Source organism: Tauraco erythrolophus, chromosome 26, assembly GCF_009769465.1.
Source record: "Tauraco erythrolophus isolate bTauEry1 chromosome 26, bTauEry1.pri, whole genome shotgun sequence".
In the NCBI taxonomy this organism is placed as follows: Eukaryota; Metazoa; Chordata; class Aves; order Musophagiformes; family Musophagidae; genus Tauraco; species Tauraco erythrolophus.
This window is the reverse complement of record NC_141490.1, coordinates 4,650,297-4,676,050: the sequence shown is the minus strand read 5'-3', so window position 1 is coordinate 4,676,050 and position 25,754 is coordinate 4,650,297. Positions and strand designations below refer to the sequence as shown.

Sequence of the window (25,754 nt, the reverse complement as noted above, 5' to 3'; positions counted from 1 at the left end):
GGCGCCGGCGGGGTGAGGGGGCGGAGCTCGGCGGCCGGCGGCCAATGGCAGGCGAGCGGCGGGCGGGGCGGGGCGGTGCCGCGGGGCGGCGGTGCCGGCGGGCCGGGGCCGGGGCCGGGGCCGCGGCGGCGGCGGGGCGGCCGCCATGTGGCCGTGCGGCGGGCGGCGGCAGCGCCGCCTCGGGGGCGTCGGCGTCCTCGTCTTCGTGCTGTGGCTGCTGCTGCGCAGGTGAGAGCCGGCACGGCACGGCACGGCACGGCCCCGCCGCGCCGCGGGGGTGGCGGGGGTCGCGCTCCGGTGGCGGTGGGGAGGGCAGCGGAGCGGCGGGGGTAAGGGCGGGCGGCGGGTTGCGTGCCTGCCGCTGCCCCGCAGCGCTTCTGGGCGCAGGCCTGCCGCCGTGAGCCGTGCGTGCTGTTGAGAGCGGCTGCGCCTGGATGGAAACCAGGGGCTCCTTTTATGGGGAAGAAGATAATTAACTTTGTGCTTCCTTCTCGCCGCCGGGAAAAATTAATTTACGGCGCCGCAGGCTCGATACGATCAGAACATCTTTTCCTATCAGAATGCGTAGGGAAGGAAAGCGCAGCGCTCCCCGTCAGTCACTGTCAGCGTTCCTCCAGCAGGACGGGAGCGTGGGAAGGGCTGGAGAGAGTAACGCCGCCTCCGTGTAGAAATGATTTAAAAGCTTTAAATAAATGTTACACGGAATATACACAACTTCTTTTCTGTCATCAAAAGTAATGGATAAGGAAGGACCAATCGCCAGCGCCATAAATCAGATTCTACGTAGGCTAATGCTGTCTCTGCCGACCTTGGCTCTCCTAAGGCTTTACATCATCACAGCTCTGATGGACGATGCGAATCGATCGCTCCGTCAGATCTAACTCATCTCTGCAGCTGCCACGGGTGCCTCTGACGTGCTCGCACCACAGTGTTGTTTCCCACTCGCTCCGGACTGTTCTGGGTCTGGTTCTTTCCGTCCTGGGTCCCTGCGTTGCCGGTGGCAGCACGGGCTGAGCAGTGTGGTACCCAGAGACCTGGGCTGGGGCGTGCAGTGGTGTCCACCTCTCCTTTCAGAACCGTGTGAACTTTCTTTTTCTGGTCCCATTTGTATGTGCCAGGCCAATACCTATTCCTCTGTAGCCCACCTGTAGTAACAAGAAGTTATTCAAGGTTCTAGCTTAAATCCCGTGTGGTTTAGATCCCGTTCATTTGGGGGGGGATGCTCTTTCCTGGATGAGTGCATCTTGTCTATAGCCAGAGGTGTCTGTCTCCACCAGTAGCTTCTCTGTGCCAAGTGACAGAAGCTCTTCAGCCCCTGACAGCAAAGTGCCAGAGATAATATTCAGGCAAGGGAAGGTATAGTTATTTATTATCACTCAGATCCTTTTTATAACTTGGATATTTTATAATGGGTTCTTAAATTCATAGTAGGAGGTTACTTGATCCTCAAAGCTATAGAAAAGCCTTGATAAATCTTTGCTTAATTAGAAGGAAAATGCTTTTATAGCCGGTCTCGGGTTTGTGCCACGTACGTTCTTAACACGGGGTTATTGCAAACCGATGCCTGATAAAAGCACAGAAGTCTGTCTCCTGTAGGAGTGTATCTCTAAAACACCGTATCCGTTGGTACCCGGTGTTTTTCCCCATGGCCCAGGCCACCTGAGAATAAACTGTACGACCAAACGCAGCGCTTGTTATCCCAGCCATGTTGAGTGTGCATCTGGGGCTTGTCTGACCGACGCAGGACCCTGGTTGCCACAAGACAGTGAGTGGTGAGTGAAGCCACTCAAGGCTTTCACTTTTCTCTGGCCAGAGGAAGCCCAGAATAAACAGCAAAGCTCTCTGAGGCAGGTCTAAGTAGAGCTTAGGGATTAACAGTAAAGTCCCTTGTCCTCTGAAGCACGTCCTTTAGTATTGGCAAAGCAAGCTAATGGTCTCCATGCTTTTTTCCTGTTTTGCCTTTCTTTTTCTTTTGTGGTAGCTTTTTCTCCCAACTGTTCTGGGTATGCAGTAGACCCAATACCAAAGCTAAATTTCTTATCTCATGCAGAAAGGGCTTCAGCTAGGTTTTTGTTTTACAGGCCTGAATGCCTTAGCGTAGCTGTCTGGTTTAGCAGTGAACTGCGACTTTCCTATTTTGCTTGGAGTGGTTTTGTTTTTGCACTTCAACTTACATCTTAGAAAGGCAGATCGTTTTGTTAAAGACTAACTTTTCCAACTCAATTTCAAAGCTTCTGTTCTGAAGGAACTCAGTAATCTAACGCTATTTTTTTTCAAAAAACAAGACTTCCCTGAAGCAGAAAATGGCTACAGAGGGACAAAGTAGGCCAGTAACCTTTAGCAAAGACAAAAAAAAAGTTTCATTGCAACCTGTGCTGCCATTACAGAAGTGAGAAAAAAAATCTCCTGGGAGCTATACGTTGCTCTGAAGAGGTAGCACAGAGCCCAGGTGGGCTTTGAGCTGTGGAAATCCAGCTCAGGGTAACAGGATGAAGCTCTGGTGAGTCACAGAAGTTTTTTTTTTGGGAAAAGTCACTTGAACAGATCTCAGTGAGATATGTGGGTTTCAGGATATCCAGGATAATCTGTAGAAAATATTGGAGTCCTCCTTGGTGAGAAAAAGCACTGGAGCCAGGGAGTTTTAAGGTAGGAAACTTGATGGAAACTTGCCAACTAAGTTATGCCCAAGATTAAGAAGATGAGCTTAAGTGATTTGTTTATTTTTATCTGGCTACGTATGCTTCCTGAGTACAGCCTTCATTCTGGCACCAGTCGCAGTCGGTCGGCAGTAGTGTTGTGTGCAGGGGTAATTTAGGGCTTTACCTAGCTCAGAAACAGGTTGCAACTTAGATTTTTTCCAACTTAATCTTTAAAAATTGGAGTTTTGCATCTCCAGACCCCTTGGAGCTTTCTGCCTCAGGCTTACCACCCAGCAATACAAGTCAATAGAGCTGCAGTTTTGGGATCTGATCGGCGAAAGTTGCCATCTGTGCAAGGTGTAGTTGTAGCAGAATAGAGGGGCAGCTAGCCATAGGCTATCCTGCATATGGACTGAGAACCACCTGCCCTGCCGTTAAAATGAACAGTAATTCCTTGGGAGCAACGCCACTGTTTCCTAGCCTCATGTCGTTGTTCTCTGGCTGTACCGTTTCTTATGTTAGATGAGCATTTTTGATCCTGTTCTATTCAGGCAGTCACCCTTTAAATGTGGCAGTTAGGTATTTTTGGCATATTTCTCCTACTTTGAGCTGCACTGTCTTCATAAAAGCTCTGTTACTACTGCACCACCTTCTGAATGGGATACGTTACTATCTCCTTGCTCAGCAGTGTTTTTTGAAGATGGTTTGACAATAAATGCACACGAGTGCTCATTGACTGAAGGCAGTGAGTATCTAATCTAGACTTCCTTTTCCAGGTATTACCCATGCCTGCTGCCGGTTGTTTCAGAGCCCTGTGAGAATGCTGTGCAATACAGGTACCCTCTGTGCTTGTCAGCCAGCCCGTGCAGTATCCTGGAAGTCTTAGATTTAGTTCCTTTTCTAGTCTCCTTGTCTTGTGTCAGAGGACAGGCAATCGCTGCAGTCTCCTGGTTAGCAATCCCTGTAAGCTGCGAGTTCTGAGAAGTCCTCACCTTCTGCTAATACCCTCTCTACCAGAGGCTTAGGTATTTCCCTCTCCAAATGTGACATTTCTCTCAAATGTGTGGGTCACTCTTGCTTTCTTGAGATGGGAATTCATCCCTCGCATCTGGCTGTGGTGAAGTCTCAGAGGAACAAGCTGCTATTGTCTAACTCTTTTGTGTATTCAGAGCAGTAGAAGTGGGATGGTCCGATGGAGGCACTGTAACTGCTTTGGATCTGCACTAGTTGATAAAATGTTTTCTTGGTTCAGCCAAAATGAACTGGGGAGCCATGTAAAGCAATAGGAAGTAGTTTCCTGCATGCAGGAAAGACCCAAATGGAGCTGTGATGGCATAAGTATTGAAATTGGTAAGTGCTTTGGAACCTGGTATCTCCTTCGCTCCGATTCTTTTGGCAAATAACATATTAAGGAATTAATCTAAGCAGTAATGCAGGCAGAGGTAAGTTTGTGATGACAGCGGACCTCATCTTTCCTGAGTGATGAATATAGTCCAGGAGTTTTCTTTAAATTAAAGAAAAGGTTCTCCATTCACAGTGAAGAGATGAAGGCTCCTTATTTTTTCCGTGCATTGAGTTGGAAGGTATCAGAGACCACAAGACATTCAGGGCGGCAATACTGAAATGGAGCAAAGATCTGGAAATCGGCCAGCGTATGTCATCCTACTGCAAAACAGGGAGATCCTAAATTTCATCAGTTATGAAAGTGTTTGCTAGTATTGTGAGTGAAAGCTTCCCCATCTTGGAATTTCAGCAAGTTAGTTTCTTGATTTCAGTTGTAGAGTATGGCAGAGTGGCTTGGGCATTCGTGATGGAAGCTACAGTGAAATGAATATTAAATACACATCTGGGGCAGATCTTCCATCTGTTTTATCATCTTCTGAAAAATCTGTATGCTCGATACGACAAAGAGGATGGTTTATTTAAGAAGTAGGAAGGTCAGAGCTGATCCTTCCAGGTAGGGTGAAATGAGCATTCTCTCTTAGGGGGACAGATTTCTTTACTGGAGACTGGATGCTCATGTGTCTCTTTCTCTTCTAGGTTTAACTGGAGTGAGCTGATCCCTCGGCAGTTATGGGGAAGGACCCTAGGCTTGCAGACAGAAAACTCACAGTTCCTCCTGGAAGGCATGCCTTTCCGCATATTTGGAGGTTCGATGCATTATTTCCGAGTCCCCAGGGAATACTGGGAAGACCGCATGCTTAAGATGAAAGCATGTGGCTTAAACACCCTCACGACGTAAGTGTCCTCTCTCCCTAGGCTCCATCACATGTACCTTGCAGCCTCTCCCTTCTTCTCTAGTAGTTGGTGGGACTTTTTCATTCATTCCAATGGGCTGTAACAACGTACTTCTGTACTTGCTATTATGAGAATAGACACAGAAAAGAGTAGTGGGGATTTAACCATCACACACGGCAGTATCCTCAAATACTGACTAGAACAGATGTCTCCCAGACATACTGGGAAAGTGCCTTCTTAATGCTGACCCGATGAGGAAGGCTCTGAAATGGCCATTCAGCATGGCTGTGATTTAGAAATTGCACTGGTTTGGAGAATGAAAGATATACCTAGAGGGAGACCACATTTGACAGTCTCGAGAAACTCAGACATTGTAGAGTTAGGAAAAGAGTGCAACAAAGTCAGGCCCTCTGATTAAAATGAAAGAAAGGCACAAATAACACGTAAACAGGCACCTGTACCGTGCACATGCAGTAATCTCTGCACCTGTTACTAACAAAGGGAGCGCAGAGTTTTCCTCTGTGCTTCACAAACGCAGTGCCCTTTTCAGCCCTTCACCTCCGCTGCCCTAACTCTGCATTTCAGGTACGTGCCGTGGAACCTCCATGAACAGGAAAGAGGGAAGTTTGACTTCAGTCGAAACCTGGATCTAGAGTATGTGGTACAGACAGCTCCATTATTAAATACTCCTGTACGGAGGGGAGGGTGCGCGTGTCGGTTCTGGATGAAGATGTCATCTCCAGCCTCTGAAGCAAAGCCTGTACCTTGATCAGGCAATGGAGACTCCCATTCCTTCTCCTGCTTTCTAGAGTCCTGGCAACTTGCAGGTTTAGTACCAATCCAGTATAGTTGCTTTATCAAGCAATTCTCTTCTGGTTTTGGTAACTAAATTTCATGGTGACTGGTGAATTAGGAGTGCATGGAGTAGGGATTCTGCAGTCAGACAATAATTATGCTGTCTGGATCTCTAGGGCCTTCCTTTCACTGGCAGCTAAAAATGGACTGTGGGTGATTCTGCGTCCTGGACCTTATATCTGCTCTGAATGGGACCTTGGTGGTCTGCCCAGGTAGGTGTGTAAATAGTTCAGTTGAGGCAAGTGTTTGGGACTGTGTTAAAAAAACAAACAAACAACAAAAAACCCTGATCATACACTTGAGCCTCCTGCCAAGATTTAGAATGGCTGGCTGTTAGATGGGAATATTTGTTGCTGTGTCCCCAAAGCAGGTGAATATTCATTATGTTATTGAGCAGTAGAGATAGTAAGCCTGGAACCAGATTTTTTTTTTGTATAGTTACTCTTGAAAATAATAATTGTGTTATGGCATAGTAGTTAACAGCAAGAAAATAAGAATTGGGAAAACCCATCTTCTATTGCTGTTGCAACTTAACTCTCTGTATAATATTAACAGTAGTATTTGCAGCTTGATGTAAGAATTTGCTTGATCTCAGCTCTGTTTTAAAAGTCTTACTATAACATATGAATTTTATAGCTGGCAGTAATAAAGACCCATAACTTTTCCAGCCTTTGGTTGTATTTTCTCCTAAAGCATGCAGCTTGCTGGTAAGAGGCTTTGAAAGCCGAGTTGGACTTGTCAGCATTGAGAATTGCCTAGTTACTAGATCCCAGTGGAACCAGTGCCAGGATACATACCACTTGTTTTCCTTACCTGCACAGAGCATAAACCCCACTTAACAAAACTTGAGGATTATCTCTTTTAATATTTTCATTTTTCAAAATGCCCTGCCTTTGGCATCAGGTGCAGAACTGCCAAGGTGTGTCAGGGACTTGCTCACGAGAGCACGGCTACTTGTGACCAGAGGCAGTAGCTGGCTCTATATTAGATTTTGAGAAGATGATTATATATTGTCAGTTGTTGCCACATAACCCATGTATTTTTTTATCAGACAGATAAAAGATTCTGATAAAGAGCAACAGTACTAATCTCATTTTGCAGATAAAGAGGCGATGATTTTGTAAGCCTGCTGAGCTGCATATAGCAAACAGGCATTGAGTCTTTCAGGCTTCTGGAAGGACTATTAGTTAATGCCTCCTTTTGCAGAGACAAGGAAAGTACAAGCTCACTCTGCTTAAATTGTTATAGCACGACATTGTTCTGCTCTTAAACAAATTGCCCTTTTCTGTGTTAACCCCAAACCAGCCAACTAAGTCTTGTAAAGGAGCAGTAGAAACCATGGGAACAATTACCAAAAGCTTTGTTTGAGTGATGACTGGGGATTTATGAGGGAGCGCTTGGTTGTAGAGTGCCCTTGGGGAGGCAGGGAATTCCAGAGTGGCAAGTTTAGCCCTTGAAATCTTATTGGGAAAGCTAATGAAATGAGCTTAGGCCCAAAATACAGAAGAAAGAGAAGGGGAACAGCTTGGCAATTGCAGCCTGAACTCATTTAAAAGTGTGAGTGGTAGATAGTCTCACGTGGTGCCATTCACTGACTCATGTTGTCCATACCTGCACTGCAGGCTTAGCCAAGTGACACAGAAAGATCAATGATTCCTGCCCAGATGTGACTTGATGTCGGTGGGTGGTGTTACCTCTGGCAGCCTTGACTGGACAGGAGACTCTAACAGATTATGCTTTTCTCGTAGTTGGCTACTGCAAGACCCAGAGATGCAACTGAGGACAACATACAAGGGCTTCACAGACGCTGTGGATGCCTATTTTGATCATCTGATGCCTATTGTTGTCCCTCTTCAGGCAAGTACAATCCGTTACCCTCCCAGTCCGCAAGCGGGGACTGTCTGTGCAGATGAGTGTGAGCTGTGTGCAATGGCAGCAGGTTGGAGCAGTAACAAACCTACCAGCTTTGCTTTAGGAACCAGTATAGACTGCAGCTGACTGTCAGCTCTCCAGCTCTAGCCATTTGGTTGTGCATAGACTTTGGGAGGATGAGAGGGTGGAGCCGAGTCCATCTGAAACTCGTGATTAGAAATCATGGTGAACAACTTCTCCCTTCTTTTCCCCTAACAGTACAAGAAAGGAGGTCCCATCATTGCAGTGCAAGTGGAGAATGAATATGGTTCCTACGCCAAAGACCCAAACTACATGACCTATGTTAAAATGGTAATGTTGGCACATTTACTTGTTTCCGTGGTGAATCTCTCTCATAAACCACCTTCCTTATAATATTTTCTTTCGTCTGAATAACTTTTGAGCATGGCTTCAGAAACCCTTGCAAGCGTCAGAGCATAATCCAGCTGCATTTCTCTTGATGTTTCTTCCTGGAGTGGAAGAGATGGAATACGACCCTCTCAGGACTGATAAGCCTCTGTTCTTGTGTCTTCCAGAGAAGAGGATGATAGGGAAATGAGGGAGTATCTGTAATACATAGCTGGCCTTGAAGGAGCTCTCTTGCTCGTCTTGTTTTGCTTGTCCTAAACAACATTAGAGAAAAGTTTCTCCTTGTTGACTTTCCTGGGAAGGTGAACAAGCCACCAGCCACAAGCAGCACACTCCTAAGCTTCCATAATCCGGAGCTCAGCATCAGGCATGTTAATTTGCCGAATGCCTCCCTTATCCCTTACCCTTGTCAAACAGAGACTACACTGTGCCCTGGCTCCTGCCTCTGAACTGAATGATAAAGAGTTGGCCAGCGCCCAATGAGGCCAGGTTATCCTGGAGGATCTAACATGAGTCTGACTTGTTCATTTGCCTCCAGTACAATTGCCAGGCAGACAGCAAGATCAGCAGTGTGTCTTGCAAGGTTCGTTGCTTAATTTCTTCTCACTGGACACTAAAAGTGTTGCTGCATGTGAGAGAGGTCACCCATCCAGTGGTGTGTGAGTATGTGCTATAAATTGTATGTTCCCTGCTCTTCTGCTACAGCATTATCAGATCCTTCTGAAACACTTTCGGTACCCCCAGCTTTGCCCTGAGCACCCTGAGGTTAGCTCTGGCTCAGGTTGTCCTGTTGCTTAAGGTATACAGAGGCTCTTCAACCAAATAAACCGTGTGGCAGGAGTCCTAATCTGCTTAGAGTGGTGCCTGCTCCTGCACTAACTCCATCTCCTGGAGTGAACTGACATTAATTAAAAGGTTCAGAATGAAGTGTACATATGGACAAGTTAAAAGAGTTTATTGCCAATATGAACTGATAATGTCAAAATTGTTGATCTACATAGTTTCCCTCTCTCTGTCCCACCAGTGGCAAGCATATAAATGCTTTCAGAGCCCTCAACGAGTGGGGCACAGAGACTCTGTTGTGTCTGAACAGCATGCTGACTCGGTGCTTGCTTTTCCATATCTCAGTGATGAAAGAGTTTGTGATGTTTCACAGACATGTCAGAACAGATAATGTTTCCTTGCCAGGCCTGTGGGTGTATTTTTACAGTGCTCTTTCCTCATGTTCTGGTATTGTGTGCAACTTACATCTGAGGAAGTATATTACAGTGGTTTAAGATGAAAACATGGGAGAGCAGGATTCACAGGGCTTTCTTTTTGGTTGAAGTGGGATATAATGTGAGGTGGAGCTCCTAGTCTTTGTTCTGGTTTGGGCCTTGAACTTTGAATGTGGCATGTTGATTAATCACATCTGCATCTAGCTTATATGACAACGTTGCAAGCTTCCTGGAATTAATATACCTATTAAAAAAACCCCCACAACTCTCACAAAACCTGAAATCCTTGTCCTTATCTCACTCTTTTGGGTGCCTTTGCCTTCCAAAACATCCAAGCCATGAAAGGGTGTATGTACACCTCCCTCCACACACAGTCCCTGAGCTGGGATTAGCTGAGCACACACCTGTGCCTGCCTCAGCCGCTGTTTCTATTCCTGGTTTCTCTGCTGCACCCTGAAATCCTGTAAGGCATTTCTGTGTGTGGCAGCTCTCTGCCGTTTCGCCGTTTTGCACTCGTGTTTACAAGGAGGTGAAGAAACTTAGTATTAATGCAGCACTCAAAGAATTATCTTAATGAAATCTGTAAGAAATTCTGCTTCCCTCAGTAGTTGAATTTTGTCAGATACCAGCATCTGTTCAGGTATTGATTCTATTCCATTCAGTCAAATCTATCCAGGTACTGATTTAGTGATGACAGGTTGATAAATTAACCAGGTTGTCTCAACTCTGAATTGGGTTTGTCTTCAAACTCTGTGTCGTAACGCTTCTCTAACGCAGCCTCTGTGATGCTGAAGCCCACTCCGTGTGCACAGGGTGTGTGGGCATGTGCAACATGCAAAGGTTGCTCTGAACACACAGCAGACATTAACTAGCTGGTGCACATGACTCGGGTAGCTCCTGTGTGAGCTGATGTGTCTTTATCACCATTTTATAGTTAGTAATTTAGAATTAAGAGACTGAAGGCCTGCTTTCAAAGCTCCTTGAAGCTGAGGGAGTGACTTCCAGTGCAGGTGCAGTGAAAAGAAGGGTTAATTTGCAACTAGGATTTCCTAATCTCTCTTTCAAACATCAGCCACTGTTTGGTAAAAAAAACAAGTGTAAGAGAACAATCCTACTGGGGAGAACTTTGTATGTGCATATGCATTTTAAAAACCTTAGAGTGCTATTTCATACAGTGCTGGGATATTGAAGAACCAGTAAATTAATTCAGGCTTGACTATTCAAGAACATAGGTACCTGGGCTGGGCTGTGATGGCATTCACTGGCAAACCAGCTATTTTCTCCTTTCAGCTTCCATTGTTAGTCAGGAACGGTGAGATGCTTTTCTCTTTCTTTTTCTTTTTCCACCTGAAGGCCTCTTTTGATGGAAAGCAGTGAAGCTATTTATTAAACTGATGTCAGAAGACGAAGATAAAATCCTGAAGTTTGATGCACCAGTGAGAAATGAATCCAGCTTTCTAAAACAAAATAAGATTTTTCAGTTGTCTGAAAAAGCTGGGAAAAAAAGGCAGGGAAGCTTCAGGAGGAATGGGAGACTTCAGAGGAATAATATTTCTTACCAAGACACTACTAGTTTCAGGCTATCCCCAGAGAAAGTGATAATGTGCCTTAACACTTTAATATCCTGACAAATACTGAACTCAGGCTGCTAACACAATGGCTTTTCTTCTTTTTAATTTAGGCTCTGTTAAACAGAGGGATCGTGGAACTGTTAATGACCTCAGACAACAAGAATGGGCTGTCATTCGGCTTGGTGGAAGGAGGTATGTGCTTGTAGCAGAGCAGGGTAAGACTGTGTTCTTTGGGGCAGCTGGTGAAATGCAGCCTTTGAATCAGAGCAGCAGGCTTCACTCACTAAGCTGCACCCATTAACTGTATTCTGTTTGTGGTAGGAGGGACCCCTCACCTGGATGGTATACATGCAGAACAAACCCAGTCCCTTCCCAGAAAGGTTTAGAGTGGCTTTTTTGACATAAGGTGTAACACAGTGATAGCAGGATTGCTCCATGGGGCAGCCTTTCTGCTTTCAAAGACATTAAGCGTGTGCAGACTCAGTGTCTTGTTGCCTTCTGTCCAGTATTGGGCATCCCTACTTCCCAAAGAGATTAGTCAAGAGGTGGCAGCACCTAGCATTTCCTGATGTTGTTTCCACCAGATTAAAAGGCTGAGAATATTACTTCTTATTGCTTCATTTGAATGTATATTAAACCAGTACCTCAGCAATTACTAATAGCAATAACTTATTCCTAAGATACCTGCTTTGCAGTTAAGAAGAGAAGAAAAAAGTCCATCAAGACCTTGATTCTGAAATCTAACATTGTGTGAGTTTAGCAGTAGTTTGTGGGGCAGCCCTGTCTTCTCAGCCAGCTTGCTGTGGGATGTACAGCCTTTGGTAGGCAGGAAAAGGAGGGTATCAGATGTGCATAATGGAAAAGGATGCCCATTTTCCCTTTCTCTTTTAAAAAGTGTCATTCTATTCATAGATTCATAGATTCATAGATTTCTAGGTTGGAAAAGACCTTAGAGATCATCCAGTCCAACCGTCCCTAATCTCCCATTAAACCATATCCTTAAGTCGTTCATCCACCCTTTTCTTAAACACATCCAGGGATGGGGACTCGACCACCTCCCTGGGCAGCCTAAAGTGTTATTAACACTATTAAGTGTTTAAAAATGCTGCCTAGCACCCTTCTTGCTTTTCCCAGTGAAGAACAGGAGGTACAGCTGTTCTAGTTTCACGGTGCCCTAAATCTGACCGTTTGGGGCATAGTGTGATGCTGATTTTCAGATTTCCACAGCCAGTTCAGCTGAGATTTACTACGTACTCGCCCTCTGGTCTCCCCTGTGTTTCTGCCAGTTGCCTGCCTGAGTAGTAATTGCTTCCCTGAATGAAGTGTTTGCAGGGTGCAGTCTTTGAGTGCTCCTGCCATCACTCAGTCATAAATACTGTTAATTTTCTAATCTCAGGCGTGGAGATGATTAAAGTGAAAGACTTTTTCCTCCTGTTTCTTTCCTCCTCTTGTTATTATATGACAGTATGAGAGGGAGAAATTCAGTAAGTCTGAAGTCCACGGGCCTCCAGCAGTACGGTGGGCTTCTCAATCGTATTTTCTCGGTGTGCAGCAGTTTCCAGCCTTGACCACGTAGAGTCACTCTCTCCCTGCCAGCAAGCTGACATGCAGAAGGGCTGGTATGGAAATGCCTGTCTAGCCCTCACCATCTTCTGTGGGAATGTTTACTGCCTCAGAGCTCATTCTTGTTTGCAGTTGTCTTTTCCAGCATGTTGCATGCTGAGAGCTCTTTGATACCAATTTGCCTCTTAGGTGTCATAACAATCTGCTCATTAGAGTCAACATGTCAAGTAATCAGATGCGTGGAATAACTAGGGCTCAAGGTGGTATAGCAGCAAGGTGGTTATGAAAGCGGTAAAGGAGGGAGAACAAAATCCGCTGTAGAAATGCGTTAAGAAAACAGAAGATTCAATACTGGAGCTGAAAACTAATGCAGCGACTCTGTGATTTTGTTTGTTTTGTTCATCAGTGGTATACCGAATTCTTTCCAAGAAGCATTTGTAGGTTCCTGTTAATGCCAGGAGCAGTCAGTCAGTCTGGTGCTCTGCAGAGAAAACTGCCTGTTGTAGAAGAACCTGAGACTACAGCACTGTAGCCCTCATTCAGTGGCTGCAGCACGTTTTCAGGGGATGAGAAGGAAAGCTTTTGTTGTTGTGGGTTCCTTCATGCTCATAGGTATAGTGGGATGTCCCATGCGGTAAGGAAAAAATCTCGGAATTGCTTCTGCAATCCTTCTCCCTTCGTGGGCACAGTCAGTGGCAAGAATCCCAAGCCAAGTGGCCCTAATCTGACCTGGTACGGCTGATGGGTGACAAAATAAAACCTCTGGATTCCCTCCGTACCACGACTGAAGCACCATGGTGGAAAGCTGTGTGTGTGTGAAAACGAGCTACTGCGGAAAGGATGAATAAGGCTTTGGGGACTGGTTCTCCACATCTTTACACCATTTTCAATTGTGTGCTGTTAATTTGCCCGCAGAGCAGAATTGGGAACATTCGCCTGCAGGATTGCCAACTCCTGTATTACATCAATGCTAAATCCATGTTTTATTTTGTTCTCCCACCGTGTTTTCCTGTGCCAAATTCTTCAGCTCAGCACACTACATAGGTCAGCCTATTAAAATCAAGGTATAAATAGTGAGAAGTGAGCTTTTGCTTCTGTAAATATTCTGTTTCAAGTGCTCTATCTGACACAACTGGGGCTGAATTTGATACCAGCTCTCTTGTAAGAAGTCAGTTTTTAATACAGAATTATATCCTTGCTCTGGCATTTTCAAAGTTTCTTGGGAGAAATATCATCAGTGTGACCGAGGGCTAGAAAAGTATGAAAATGGTTCAAAGGTGCACCGGGGGCTGGTACACTGACACCAGGTGAGTGCCTTCTGATGTACCAACTGCTGCGGGCAGGTCTGCCTGTGCAGGGCTCGACGATCACGCAGTGACTTTGCTGCACATGCAGCACACACGGACTAGCTGCCAGTTCCCCCATGCTGCATGGGGCAGAAGCACAGATACGTCTTCCAATTACAATTTCTGTCTGGTTCACTTGTACTGTGGTTTCTCTCACCCACCCCCACAGACATGACAAGCTGTAAGATATTGCCTGGGTAGCGATTCCTGCAGCTAAAGCCTGGGAGATCAGTGTGGCATCCAGATATGACTTTCTAATAATAAGTTTGCCTTTATGTGGTGCCTTTTATCTGAGGATCTCCAAGTGCTTTACAGCCTCTAATTAAGGCTTGTGACACCCCATGAGCTGTGCTGATGCTTTCTTTTTTCTAGTGTCTCTGAAAGTTAGAGCTAAAAAGATGGCCTGCAAGTATTCCACTGTGTGCTGCTGCTCGGTTAGATTCTGCATTCTAAGTGAAGACTTTGATGGGAAATTTCCGAGGAGGTTGTAGTGAAGGTTCAGGTGCTCCACTTGCCCCTGAGCTTGTGCTGGGCTGGTGTCTAAGGAGACGGTCCCCTAGGCATTTTGTATGTGTCTCAGTTAGTAAGAACTTTTTCTTTTCCCAACAGCACTGGCCACTGTTAACTTTCAGAAACTGGAACCTGGGCTACTGAAATATCTGGACACAGTACAGGTAAGGTGCAGAAAAACTTTGTTCATCTAGATTTTCCAGGACAGCATTAGAAATGAAGCAGTGAGAGTCTGTTTTGCTTTTCTGTGTTGGCTTGGGGCTTTTTTTGAACAAATCTTTGGCCTTCCTTCTTCTTCTTTAGGCCAAATCCTTCTGGAATCAGTAAAAATACTTAAGATGATTTCTTTGGGAAGTGAAGGAGGTTTTAAGTATGCTGTCATCCAGCACTTTCTTAAAGGCTTTCCATTCACTTGTGCCCTGTGGCCTGTGTTTAGCCATTAGGGGTTAGATCTCTTGACACTTTCAAGTGTTGATACCCAGTAGCATCCTACTTTGCAACTGTCAGACCTCTCTCTTGAAGTTCAGTCATCTTTTTCCCAAACTTTTTTACCCTGATGATGTGGGTGCTGTCCAGAGCATGTTTGAAAACTGTAGTCTTCAAATGCTGTGTGCTGATCTACTGCAGTTCTTTCAGGGTACACTGTGATGGGTGTTTCAGTCATCTCCAATACCTCATATTCAGTGCAGATATGTGAAGTTGTAATAATGGCATGCTGTGCAGAAGAGAGTATTTGCTCCACAAGGCATCTGGTCCCGTTTCTGCTAGGACCTGCAGCAGAACCGATCAGAGGAACACTTTGATTTGACACACGCTTCCACAGTAACTTCACAAAACACCTTCTGCATGCTGGGGTCCCAGGCTCTTCCTGCCTTCTCTGCAGCCAGCCTACCTGGCATTTACCAGTTCTCACTGCAGAAAAGCATTCAAATTCAGTGTGTTGCCTGAGCATCTTTAACCCCCTGTGCTGTCAGAGATGCGCATCAGAGGTAGGGAATTGCCTAATGAGCACTTGACGCAAAAAGTATCTTGATTGTGTGATGAGGGAGTAGTGAGGGAATAAGAAGTTTTGGGTTTTGGTGACAGGTTCTCTCTCTCTTTGCATCCTCTGTCCTCTTTTTTCCCTGTTGCTCTGTTTGCTCCAAATGTCAGCCTGGAAAGATGTGAACAACTGACATCTGCCTCTGGCCGTGATCGATTCTCATCTGATCTCTTCCCTTGGCTTTTGCCTGGACTGTGAAAGGAAACCTTGCTGCTGGCATGCTGAACGTTGAATCCTACTGCTTTAATTTGTTTTCTTTTCCTGTACAGGCAAAAGAGGCTCTGCTGCATGTGCTTTTGCCTTCTTTAGGTCTTACAAAATTCCCCAAACCCCGCAAATGAACAGAAGGCAGCACCTTCCCCACCAACTGAATGCAACATGGCCCAATAAAAGCAGCTCCTCCTTTGCCACGCTTACTAATTACAAGAGAGGAAGCCTGTCATTTGTATTTGTACGGATTATGAAGCTATGTTATCTTTTCTTATTACGGTCTTTTATTCCAGTGGGTGATAGAACTCCTTCTTTGACCAGTTTACTGGGGACGGATTGATCAAACGTATTTCCAAGAGCTGGTCTGCACCTGGAACAGTTAGATTATTACAGGCACCTGCAGTTGTTTTCTCCTAATGAAACACGAGTTTCTTTAATGCCGCTTACCTTGGCCATTTCATGTGGCATCAGATAAAGCCCCTATCAAATAAAGGGCAAAATTGCCTTGACTAGAAATAAATACCATGAGGAGGGAATGCCAGCCAGGCTGGGCACATGTTGTCCTGTCTGGTGTGATGTGGCTGGGTGAAATTCTACAGGAGCTAAGGGAGCTGGCAGCAGTGAGAAATGGGAAGCCATTGCTCTGTGTGCAGAGCCTTTTTAATGAAGACCTAATTCCTGCAAAGGCTAATTCTTTCCTGCCAACACCATATGTGGCATTAAAAAGGCATTAAGCTGCTAAGGTCTGCTGTTCCTACCTTGGCAAGCATTGGCTGCAGTGCACCTGCAAACTCTCAGCTGGCAGTGGCGTAGCTGATAAGCAGACATTTATAAATGTGTATTTCTAGCAGAAGCAAAACAGTGACAGTTGGTTTGTCGTTCTGCTACAGCTCTACCAAACAATATCCAGAACCACTTGGTATCACCTGATTGTGTGCCGTGGTTTTTGCTTTGTGCCTAACAAAGTACTTCTCTGCTTTGCTTCCCTCTTCTGGGCATTGCTGGCCCACAGCATCTTATTCCTTGCTTGTTCAGAGCTCCTTAGCTGCTTTTTTTCATGCCAACTTGAGAAGAAAACACTCTTGTAAACCATGTCACCAAACTGCATTTGAACAGTGCCTCCCTAGAAAACAGGGATGAGTGCGAGACTGCTCTGTCTCCATTTTAACTCTTTGTTTTGATACAGAGAGATCAGCCAAAGATGGTGATGGAGTATTGGACCGGATGGTTTGATAACTGGGGAGGCCCTCACTATGTCTTTGATGCAGACGGTGAGTACCATATACTGTTTTTGGAGATAGAGGGGTTTATGGCTTGACAGACTGTCACCAAAAAATGACCTACAACTTCTTCACATTTTCTGTCCTGCTGTAACCTTTGCTTTGTGTGAGTCTTTGTAAACAAATAATCTCTCAGTGAATGGCTCACATTGCCGTGCCTTGGATTTTCTTTATTAGTGTTAGTAAACAGCAGCTCTTTTTGAAAAAATATATATTTTAATTTTTAATCCTCAAAGAGGGACTCTATGCAGCGTGCAGAGCCAAACATCTTAAGATATTAGTGTCAGTGTGTCCTAAGGCCTCTTGCTACTCTGTGTTGATTTAAAAAATGCAGACCAGTGATTTAAATCATCTCTCTCACCTCCTGAGCTAACCTAAATCCTGTGAAGACTTAATGACTTAATATTTGTGTCTTCTAAGAATGTCACAAGTTTTGTGAAACCTCCATCATAATGACATTACTTGTCTAGTGAATAAACACTCCTCATTAAGAGAGGATTATTTTATCTTTTGTGGGAATATGGTGAACTTAAGCCTCTTGCAAGTATAGCACCTTCTGAAAAGTATCAGTTTTTTTCTAGTTTAAAAGCTCATTAGGAGGGAAGATAAGAACTAAAAAAGACAATCAACAACCCCAGAAGGAACAGGACATCTAAAGTATAGTGAAAACAAAGCATTTTAATGACTGTCATCTTCCTGCAATTGTCTTTGTAATGGAGTCATTGGTGTGTTGAGTTTAGGAGTCTCACTGAGTAGTCCTTACAACTCTTCTGCTTAAAAGGAAAACTCCTGCTCAAGTACATGAGCCTTACCCTTTTTCACCTATAGGAGAGGTATATTTGAATGTATTAATATGGCCCAATATGTCAGCAGACGTGCTGCCCTTACTAAGGGCAAAATACAAATCACAGTACGAATCACTGTAATTACACAGGCGTGACTGACTGACAAGGACCAGAATGTTTGTGTCTCCTCTGAATTACTGGAAGAGTGTTAGCCTAGCTTCTCGGTCTGTGGCCTTCCTGGCACTGCCCTTCCTTTACAGAAATGGTGAATACGGTAGCAAGCATCCTCAAATTAGGAGCATCCATCAATCTCTACATGTTTCACGGAGGCACCAACTTTGGCTTCATGAACGGTGCTTTGGAGGCTGATGAATACAAGTCAGATGTCACCAGTTACGGTGAGTTTTCTTTTACTGCCTTGCCCACGCGCTTACTGTGAGAGTGCAGCTCAGACTACCCTTTGGGCTAGTTAGAGTTGACAGAAGCATTGAGAAATGATCAGTACAACCACTTTGTCATGGCCAGACAAGTTGGAACACAGCTCCGAAGCAAACGCCTGTCTGAAATGGGGCTTACATTAGTGTTTCCTATTTTCAGAGCCATTCCAGGGTGTCGAGGATCCCCCTCATTCTGAACTGGGAATAGAAGTCGCAGATGATGACTTTGTTTCATGTTATCTCCAGGCTGGCTCTTGTTTCTAGGGAAAGATGGTGATCCAGGATATAGTTCTGATTTTTAATTTTACCAAGTCGAATTGTATCGTAAGCTCTTTTCATCCCAACAGCCCTTTGTTAAAATTGTTAATGGTTGACTTTATCCTGTGTGAAATTCTGGATACCTGCAAATTAGATCTCCAACAGTATGTTGCTCCTTGGTGAGTGGCTTTTCTCCAAATGAAGCAACTCTACGCTTGTCTAGCTGCATTTGCACAAATAAAAGCGTACAGGTTTCCATAACATAGACAGTGCCAAGAAAATTTGTGTCTTGGGCTTTTTACTTCTTTGATGACAGTGTACACGAAGGCTGTCCTAGAGCTGCTGTATGTTTTTTAAAACATATGTCCTTCTTTTTCAGATTATGACGCTGTGCTGACAGAGGCTGGAGACTACACGTCCAAATTTTTCAAGCTCCGACAGCTCTTCAGCATGATCATTGGTAATTATAAATCCAAGAACCAAAATACTGTTCTACCTAGTGTTAAATCAGAGACTTGTTTAAACTGGCCCTTCTGCTGGAGCCCTGTGACTCTGGTTGGTTGACTGGCTGGGTGCTTTTTCCAAAAGATGGGAGGGAGGACCAAAGGAGGTTTGGAGGGGCCTTAGATCTGTGTTGGCTTTTTGCATCTGAAAATAGTCGTTCCATTTTTCTGTTTCTTTTTACATCACAGGCCAGCCTCTTCCTCTCCCTCCCATGATTGAAAGCAAGGCATCATATGGTGCAATCCTGTTGCATCAGTATATCTCCCTCTGGGATGTGTTACCCTCTCTTTTACAGGTAGTACTACTAATTTTAATGCATCTCAGTACTAAAAGGCATCACCTTGTAGGTGGAAAAGGCAATTAGGGCACTGGCTTGTTATCCCATGAGGATAAGATTGGGGAATGTTTTGTCAAGGATATGCAAAGGAGGCAAATCTTTCATCTCACCTTTTTTTACTGCTGCTTCTGTTCTCTTGGAAGTCCAGTTTTGCAAGTCCTTAGCTCCCTTTTCTGGTACCTTGGCTTCATTGCTGTAGCTTTCATAGAGTCATAAGGTAATTCAGGTTGGAACAGACCTCTGGAGGCTTACGGGGTAAATGTAACCTGTGGCAGAGTGGAACACCTATCTTAAATGAATTGCCTGTATATGGCCTGTCAATGCCGAGAGGCCACTTCTGCTGTTAAATTTGTTTCTCCTTTGCAGCCCATTAAGTCAGAGCTTCCTATTAACATGGAGAATCTGCATCTAAATGATAGCAGTGGGCAGTCATATGGATATGTGCTCTACGAGACTGTCATATTTGGTGGTGGACATCTGCATTCAAGGGACCATGTCCGTGACCGAGCACAGGTAAGGAGCAGAGGGCAGCTGTGACACTAAATTCAGTCAGATGTAAATGCTTTGGTCTTGGCAGCTAGGCAGGAAATGGGTCAACCATGAAGGAAAAGATGAAGTTTTAGATTAGAAGTGTAATTTGCTCTTTTCAGTTCTCAGCTAAGCCCCAACACTTATCATTTGTAAATCAGCTTGAGGTTTCAGTTTACTAAAACTCATAATATCTCGAAACACGAGAATATTGAATGTTTTGAGAATTTTTTTTTCCCACCTAGACTGAATCCACCGATTCACGGTTTCAGATGCCGAGTTCTAGTTTGAAGTAGAGGCAATTTCCTCCCCAAATACAACTTCAGTAACTTGTGCAACACATGATTACAGTGTAATTGATGAGAAGTTGCTGTCCTCTCTTGTGCTCTGTTCTGCAGGTGTTTGTTAACACCATGTATGTTGGTGAGCTGGACTACAACACAGTGGAGCTCTCCCTTCCTGAAGGACAGGTAACTAACTGGAGAATGCTCACAGCAATAGGATGTGGATAACAGAACCAAGACCGTTGAAGAGGTAGCCTGACAGAGGGAACAGTTGTTCTACCCTTCTTAGACACTATGTCACTAATGAAATTAGCGTGTGATTTCACTGCCGAGTTACTATTTGTGATTGAGAAGTGGGTTTTGAATACCTTTCCATGGAGAACATTCAAGACATCGTAGTCCTTGCTGCACAAAATTTGCCAGCCTTTCCACCACACCCACAACTGTAGACATCGAGTACCAGTACCCTGTTCGTGCAGATTAAGTCCATGGAGGCTTCAGGCTTAGCACAAAGCAGGTTTTAGGGGGGTTTGGGGGCTTTGGCACCTTTAGGGTCTCAAATGAAATGAGGAGGAATGTCTCACTTTAGCTATGAGAGTAGTCTTACCCTGGCAGAAGCTGGCAGTAAGACTAGTGTATTGATTGAATGCATGTCAACAGAGCTGTGCAAGGCTCCTAGGAGCAGGTCAGTGGGTGGATATACTAGTTGTTCTCATGACTTGTGGGAGAGCATAATGCAGAACTTAAACAGATAAATTGCAACTGCCAAAGGTACTGGGGCCACCTCCCGTCTTAAACACCTCTACTGACCTCTGTTAATCAAGCGTTATGGCTGATATATAGCACGTGCTGCGCACTGGTCCATCTGATGCTCTTCCTTTTTTTTTTTTTTTAACAGGGATTCAGGCAGCTAAGACTCTTGGTAGAGAACCGCGGTCGCGTCAATTATGGCCTGGCATTGAATGAACAGAGGAAAGGTAAGTTAAGTTCTTTGTTCTCAAACTGTCCTGGATAGTTCTCTGAGTTTAAGCACTGTAGAACTGTCTGTCTTGTGTGCTTTAGACAGAACCAAACTGAAGACCCAATACAGCTATTGTAGTCTAGCCCAGACTACCATCTGGGAGTTGGTGGGAAATGGTATGACAGAGGGAAAGTTGTTAAAAAAACCCCCACTTCATCACCTGCTGTCTGGAGTTATTGTAGATGAAAAGTACTGGCTGCCTGATGGCTTGCATTAAGGCTGCTTATTTTATAGGGGCACAACTAAGCCCAGGCCATCAATTAATCTTATTCTGCTCTAGATTTGCTAGGTGATGTTAGGGTACCCTTTCTCTTGCCCTGGAGCATGTTACTTCACAGGGAGAGAAGGAAAATACCCTTTTTAATCTCTGTTTTCCCCTGGGGGTTTGATATTGGAGGATCACAACATTTAAAAACTCACACAATATCAGGCAGAAGGAATGAGTTGCATCCTCTTGTGCAGAATTTACTAAAATGTTCAAGTCTATCACATGCAATTGTGGAGCTGGAAGAGGTCGAAACCCCAGGATTCTATTTTAGTGGGGAACTGTATGCAAAAACTATGCAAAATAGACTAATGGAGTTAGGCACGTGACTGTACTGATTTTATTTTACTGTAGAAGAGGTGCATAAAGCCTCTGTGCTGCTTAGGCAGTCTCAACTGCAGTCCTGTAATTAGGAGGCTGAATTAGGACCCAGGCTTTGCCTGCTACATGGAGAATAACTTTCCCTAACAAGAGAGTGCTAAAGGTAAATTACTTCTTAAGGTGTCTTAAGATCCTTGGATGAAAAGCACTGGATCAGCGCTGGACATTAGTGCTTGCCCATGTTACGTTTTGCTGTGCCTATTAGAGAAGGAACTGATCTACTGCTTTAAAAAAACATACATGGACAGCTAACTAAAAACCAACACTAACAACAGAGCCCCATCTGCTGCGTGTGCCAGCAATGTTTTCTGCTTGGAGGGTGTTTAACGGCTTGGTGAGTTGAAGCAAAGGAGGGAGCGGAGAGGCCAAAGTATAGTAATGTTCCCCACTCAATCTGGATGAGCAATGGGACCATATGGACTCTAATTCCATTGCAGAATGTGGCTGCTTTCCATCTCCTGCTGTTCCTCGCATTCAAATAGGAAAATCTATCAGCTTTAGCTGTTTTTCAACTCTTCATTACCCCCATTGCTCTTGCAGGCTTAATTGGTGACGTCTTCTTGAATAAAACCCCCTTGAGGAACTTCAAGATTTACAGCTTGGAGATGAAACCTGGCTTCATGAAAAGGTTTGTGGGATTTAAAAATTTTTTCTTCCTCATTTGAAACCAACTGTTTACCAGCAGTACAAAATCCAATAGGTGGCAGTTAAATGTATCAGAAAGGCAACACAAGGTAAAAGTAGGTAGGTGGATTTTTGCACTGGTAAGTTGCTTGCTGACACTTTTGCCCAAAACAGTGCAGAAAACAGTGCTGCTTTATCCATACCGTTATTTAGAGGTGAAATGCATTCCTACTGTGGAGGATTTAAAGACTTCCCAACAGCCTGTAGAGCAGGGTTAGATTGGGTAGGTTAAAAGCATGGCTTACCCAAAAAGGTGGGTCTTAATACACCCACACGTTGGAGAAGTTTGTGTCTTTCTTGAAATTAGCAATATGGCTCGTATATTTAGTAATTCAAACTCGCAAGGGACAGATTAATTCTAGGAAGCTACTAATAGTACATTAACAAGTCCAGATGGCTTCCTCTCTTTTAAGTTATTTTGCTTTAATTCAAGAAAGACTGAAAAAGAAATCTAGCAGGGGTATGTCAAGGAGCCTCTGTTAGTAGATACAGAAAAGCTTAGCAAACGTTTAAGGCAAGCAGATGCCCTATGGACTCTGGCCACGATCCAGAGAGACTGTTTTCAGTTGTGTTGTTAATACCAGAAAGTAACACATGTGCATCCCCCAAGATATCCCAGCTCCTGCATTTTGTGTAGGAAGGAGAGAGAAGCCATGTCAAACTGAAATGGCTTTGAAAAGAAAGAAAGTCTAGGATTTGAAATGTCTAAGGACAATCTTAACAGGTGCTGGGGGGCTACTTGAAGGATCCTTATTGATGGAATAACTCGCATAACCTTGCCTGCAGGGTTTTAGAAGAATATTTCCAGCGAGGAACATTAAAGCAAGTGAACTGCTATGCTCAAACAAAAGCAAGATTAGTCAACACTACAGTCAGTTACTGGCAATTGACCAGTAGCAATGAAACACAATCAGCTTACAGTCCCTGCGTAGGAGGATGGAGCACACGGTGTTGTGAAAGGAATTGTCGTAGGCTTTTAGCTGAATAATTCAGTAGCAGGCAAGCTGCACTGGATCAATAACTTCCCTGCATCCAAGAGATGCAGCTCAGAAAGGTCGGACGGAATATGTTCTGACAGAAGCTCAAGGCTTCTGTGCGACTTCTACACTCCTTATTTTCTCTTCTGTTTGTCCCCTGCTCCCAAATTGTTGCTACAGGTAAGAAGGAATGCCGAGTTGCCCCTAATTACTGCAAACGTGCAAGGATGTGTTCATGTTCTTTGATAGGAACACGGGCAGGAATGTCTGGTTTGAATCCTACTAATTCTGCAGGTTTTCCTGCAGAAAAAAAAAGCCACGTGCATTTAAAGCTTGCACCATGGTACTGTCATATCTGAAGGAGGATGGGCACTTCGGCAGCCACCACGAAGCAGAGATTTTTACGTTGCTGTGAAGCATTAGAGATGGTGATAGCCCCGGATAGCCTTCTCTTACATCAGAAACTGGCCTATCAGGGATGTGGCAAGCATAGGATAATGAAGGCTGAGACATGTACCACCAGTACACTTATCTTAAGTGGAGGGGAGAGATCAGCTAGGTGCTGGCCTCGAATGTTTACAGGAGATAAACACTTCATCCCTTTGCAGCATGAAGAATATTACCTTTAGGCCCTACCGCTAGAAAGCAGCTGTTTGACATTTCAAGCATGCAAGGAAGTAGCAGCCTTGTTGTGACAACCTCCATCCGCCACTGTAAGCAGCGGTTTGAAATGATCTTGAGACCAGTGCTGCGTCTCTCTGTGCTGCCTGGTGCTTCCCTGCCGTGTTTTCCTTCCCTGACAGCTTGCGACATGTTGCTGGATGGAGTGCAGTCCCAGATTACTTTGTCGGTCCAGCTTTTTTTCGTGGAAGGCTGTGGATAGAGCATCAACCACAGGACACTTTCTTGAAGCTACAGGCAAGTCCTATTTTTCTCTCCTCCCTATTTTTCCTTGATCAAGATTTTTTATAAGCTGGTTAGAGAGACACTCTAAATCTCTGACTGAGCTCTGTCTTGTAGTCTGTGGTTTTGTAGTCTTCCTCTGAGCTTGGAGAAAGAGAATTATTTTGAAGGTGTAGAAGTCTTCTCAAGCTGTCAGGTAATTCTGTTCAGTCTGTAGTGGTCCTGATGAGAAAATGTGTGCAATACTGACCTTGCAGAGCTGCTAATGAACAGTTAAGTCTATTTTATTGACATACAACTGGCGTTTCTTTTCTAGTTGCAGAGGAGTAGTGGGCACAAAAAATAAAGGAGGCACTAGTTTTATCCCTACCTCCTCAATGTGATGTGGAAGGAGTCACTTCTTTGTAGACATGGCATGAGAGTTAGCGTTCACATCTTCCTTCTGTGGAAGATTGCTGCTTTTGCATAGAACTTAAGATGAGATATTAAGTATTACTAAACTTCCTCCTCCGCTTTCATTCCCTTAGAGACAAGGTTCATGCCAATAATTATTGTACTGCTCGCTTTTCCATTTATGCTTTGTTGTGAATTATGATAGTCAGTAGCAATACAGTGTTTCCATCGCCTGGGAAATAGGTGAGGGGAGATATGCTGTGCTTGGGAAGAAGTAAAGACATGTCTGTTCAAAAGGATGAAGTTCCCTGTACAAGCATGAATCATGAATCGCACATTTTTGAAAGCTTTATCCTTTTAATTAGTACGTTAAGGATAACTCCTGTTCAACAGGGCTTACTTAAATGTTCATGGCATCAGGGAGTTGCACAGGGAAAGCAAGCAGAAAACCTGCAGAAAGTGGCCTGAAAGAACGCAAGTGTGAAAGTAGACTTGGTTTCCTGTGGGGATGCTAACTAGGCAATACAGCTGCACCAGTCATTCTGTGTACTGCCTTGCATTCTAGGGCTGGGAAAAAGGAGTTGTGTTTGTCAATGGTCAGAACCTGGGCCGCTACTGGAAAATTGGACCTCAGGAAACACTCTACCTTCCTGGCCCCTGGTTATGGAAAGGGAGCAATGAGGTGAGAGGGTTTGGTGGGATTTCCCTCTGCATGTTTGTATTATTAAAGACACTGCTCTGAGTCATGTCCCAAAGAGCTAGACATATACAGTGTATTAATTACCTATCTCTAGCTGAAAACCAGTGCAATGGAGAGGAAGGAGACTGTTATCTCCTTAGATCTGTGAAAATTAGGGAAGGTGTTGCTCTAAAGCAGACTATGGCTCTGACAACCATTAAGACATGACAAGGATGGCAGCTAAACTTCAAAGCACTGCATCAAGTTCAAAATCAAGACAAACCTGATTTGATGCTGGCTCATTTTCTGCCTCATGTGGTGCTGAAGAAGAATCACAGTTACTGTTCAGACTCATAATGATTGATCTCTTTAAATGATGCTTCCTTCCCCTGCTGTGATCGTATGCGTTTTCCTCCTAAAAATAGTTAAAGTAACTCAGCCTTTGTATGAAGGAACTTTATATATCCTTCTCTTCTGCAGATTGTCATTTTTGAAGAACGCACTGCAGGGCGGATAATACAATCTGTCGACATACCTTATTTAGGAAGGACCCAGTACGTGGACTGA

General features: G+C 44.5%; 1 protein-coding gene across 3 annotated transcripts; it reads left to right on the top strand.

The window, feature by feature from the left end:
* The first annotated feature begins 145 nt into the window (after positions 1 to 145).
* Positions 146 to 25,754, top strand: LOC104376334 (beta-galactosidase-1-like protein 2). Of its 3 annotated transcripts, XM_086626957.1 has the most exons (21): positions 146 to 228; positions 3,416 to 3,475; positions 4,680 to 4,877; positions 5,463 to 5,531; positions 5,849 to 5,944; positions 7,481 to 7,589; positions 7,863 to 7,955; positions 10,911 to 10,992; positions 14,319 to 14,383; positions 16,658 to 16,742; positions 17,797 to 17,934; positions 18,611 to 18,691; positions 18,924 to 19,030; positions 19,439 to 19,585; positions 19,999 to 20,070; positions 20,399 to 20,401; positions 20,783 to 20,861; positions 22,092 to 22,179; positions 24,016 to 24,130; positions 25,074 to 25,190; positions 25,668 to 25,754. In XM_086626957.1, the coding sequence occupies exons 1-21, from the start codon at positions 146 to 148 to the stop codon at positions 25,752 to 25,754; spliced, it is 1,974 nt and encodes a 657-aa protein (XP_086483083.1). The 3 variants fall into 3 exon arrangements, with proteins under 3 accessions (XP_086483083.1, XP_086483084.1, XP_086483085.1); XM_086626958.1 differs by lacking the exon at positions 20,399 to 20,401; XM_086626959.1 differs by lacking the exons at positions 3,416 to 3,475; positions 20,399 to 20,401.

Excerpts from the sequence above, each read along its gene's own strand:
- LOC104376334 (XM_086626957.1), top strand. The coding sequence starts at position 146 with ATGTGGCCGTGCGGCGGGCGGCGGCAGCGCCGCCTCGGGGGCGTCGGC. Across the intron at positions 229-3,415 it reads CTGTGGCTGCTGCTGCGCAG|GTATTACCCATGCCTGCTGC; the intron begins GTGAGAGCCGGC and ends TTCCTTTTCCAG. Across the intron at positions 25,191-25,667 it reads TATGGAAAGGGAGCAATGAG|ATTGTCATTTTTGAAGAACG; the intron begins GTGAGAGGGTTT and ends TCTCTTCTGCAG.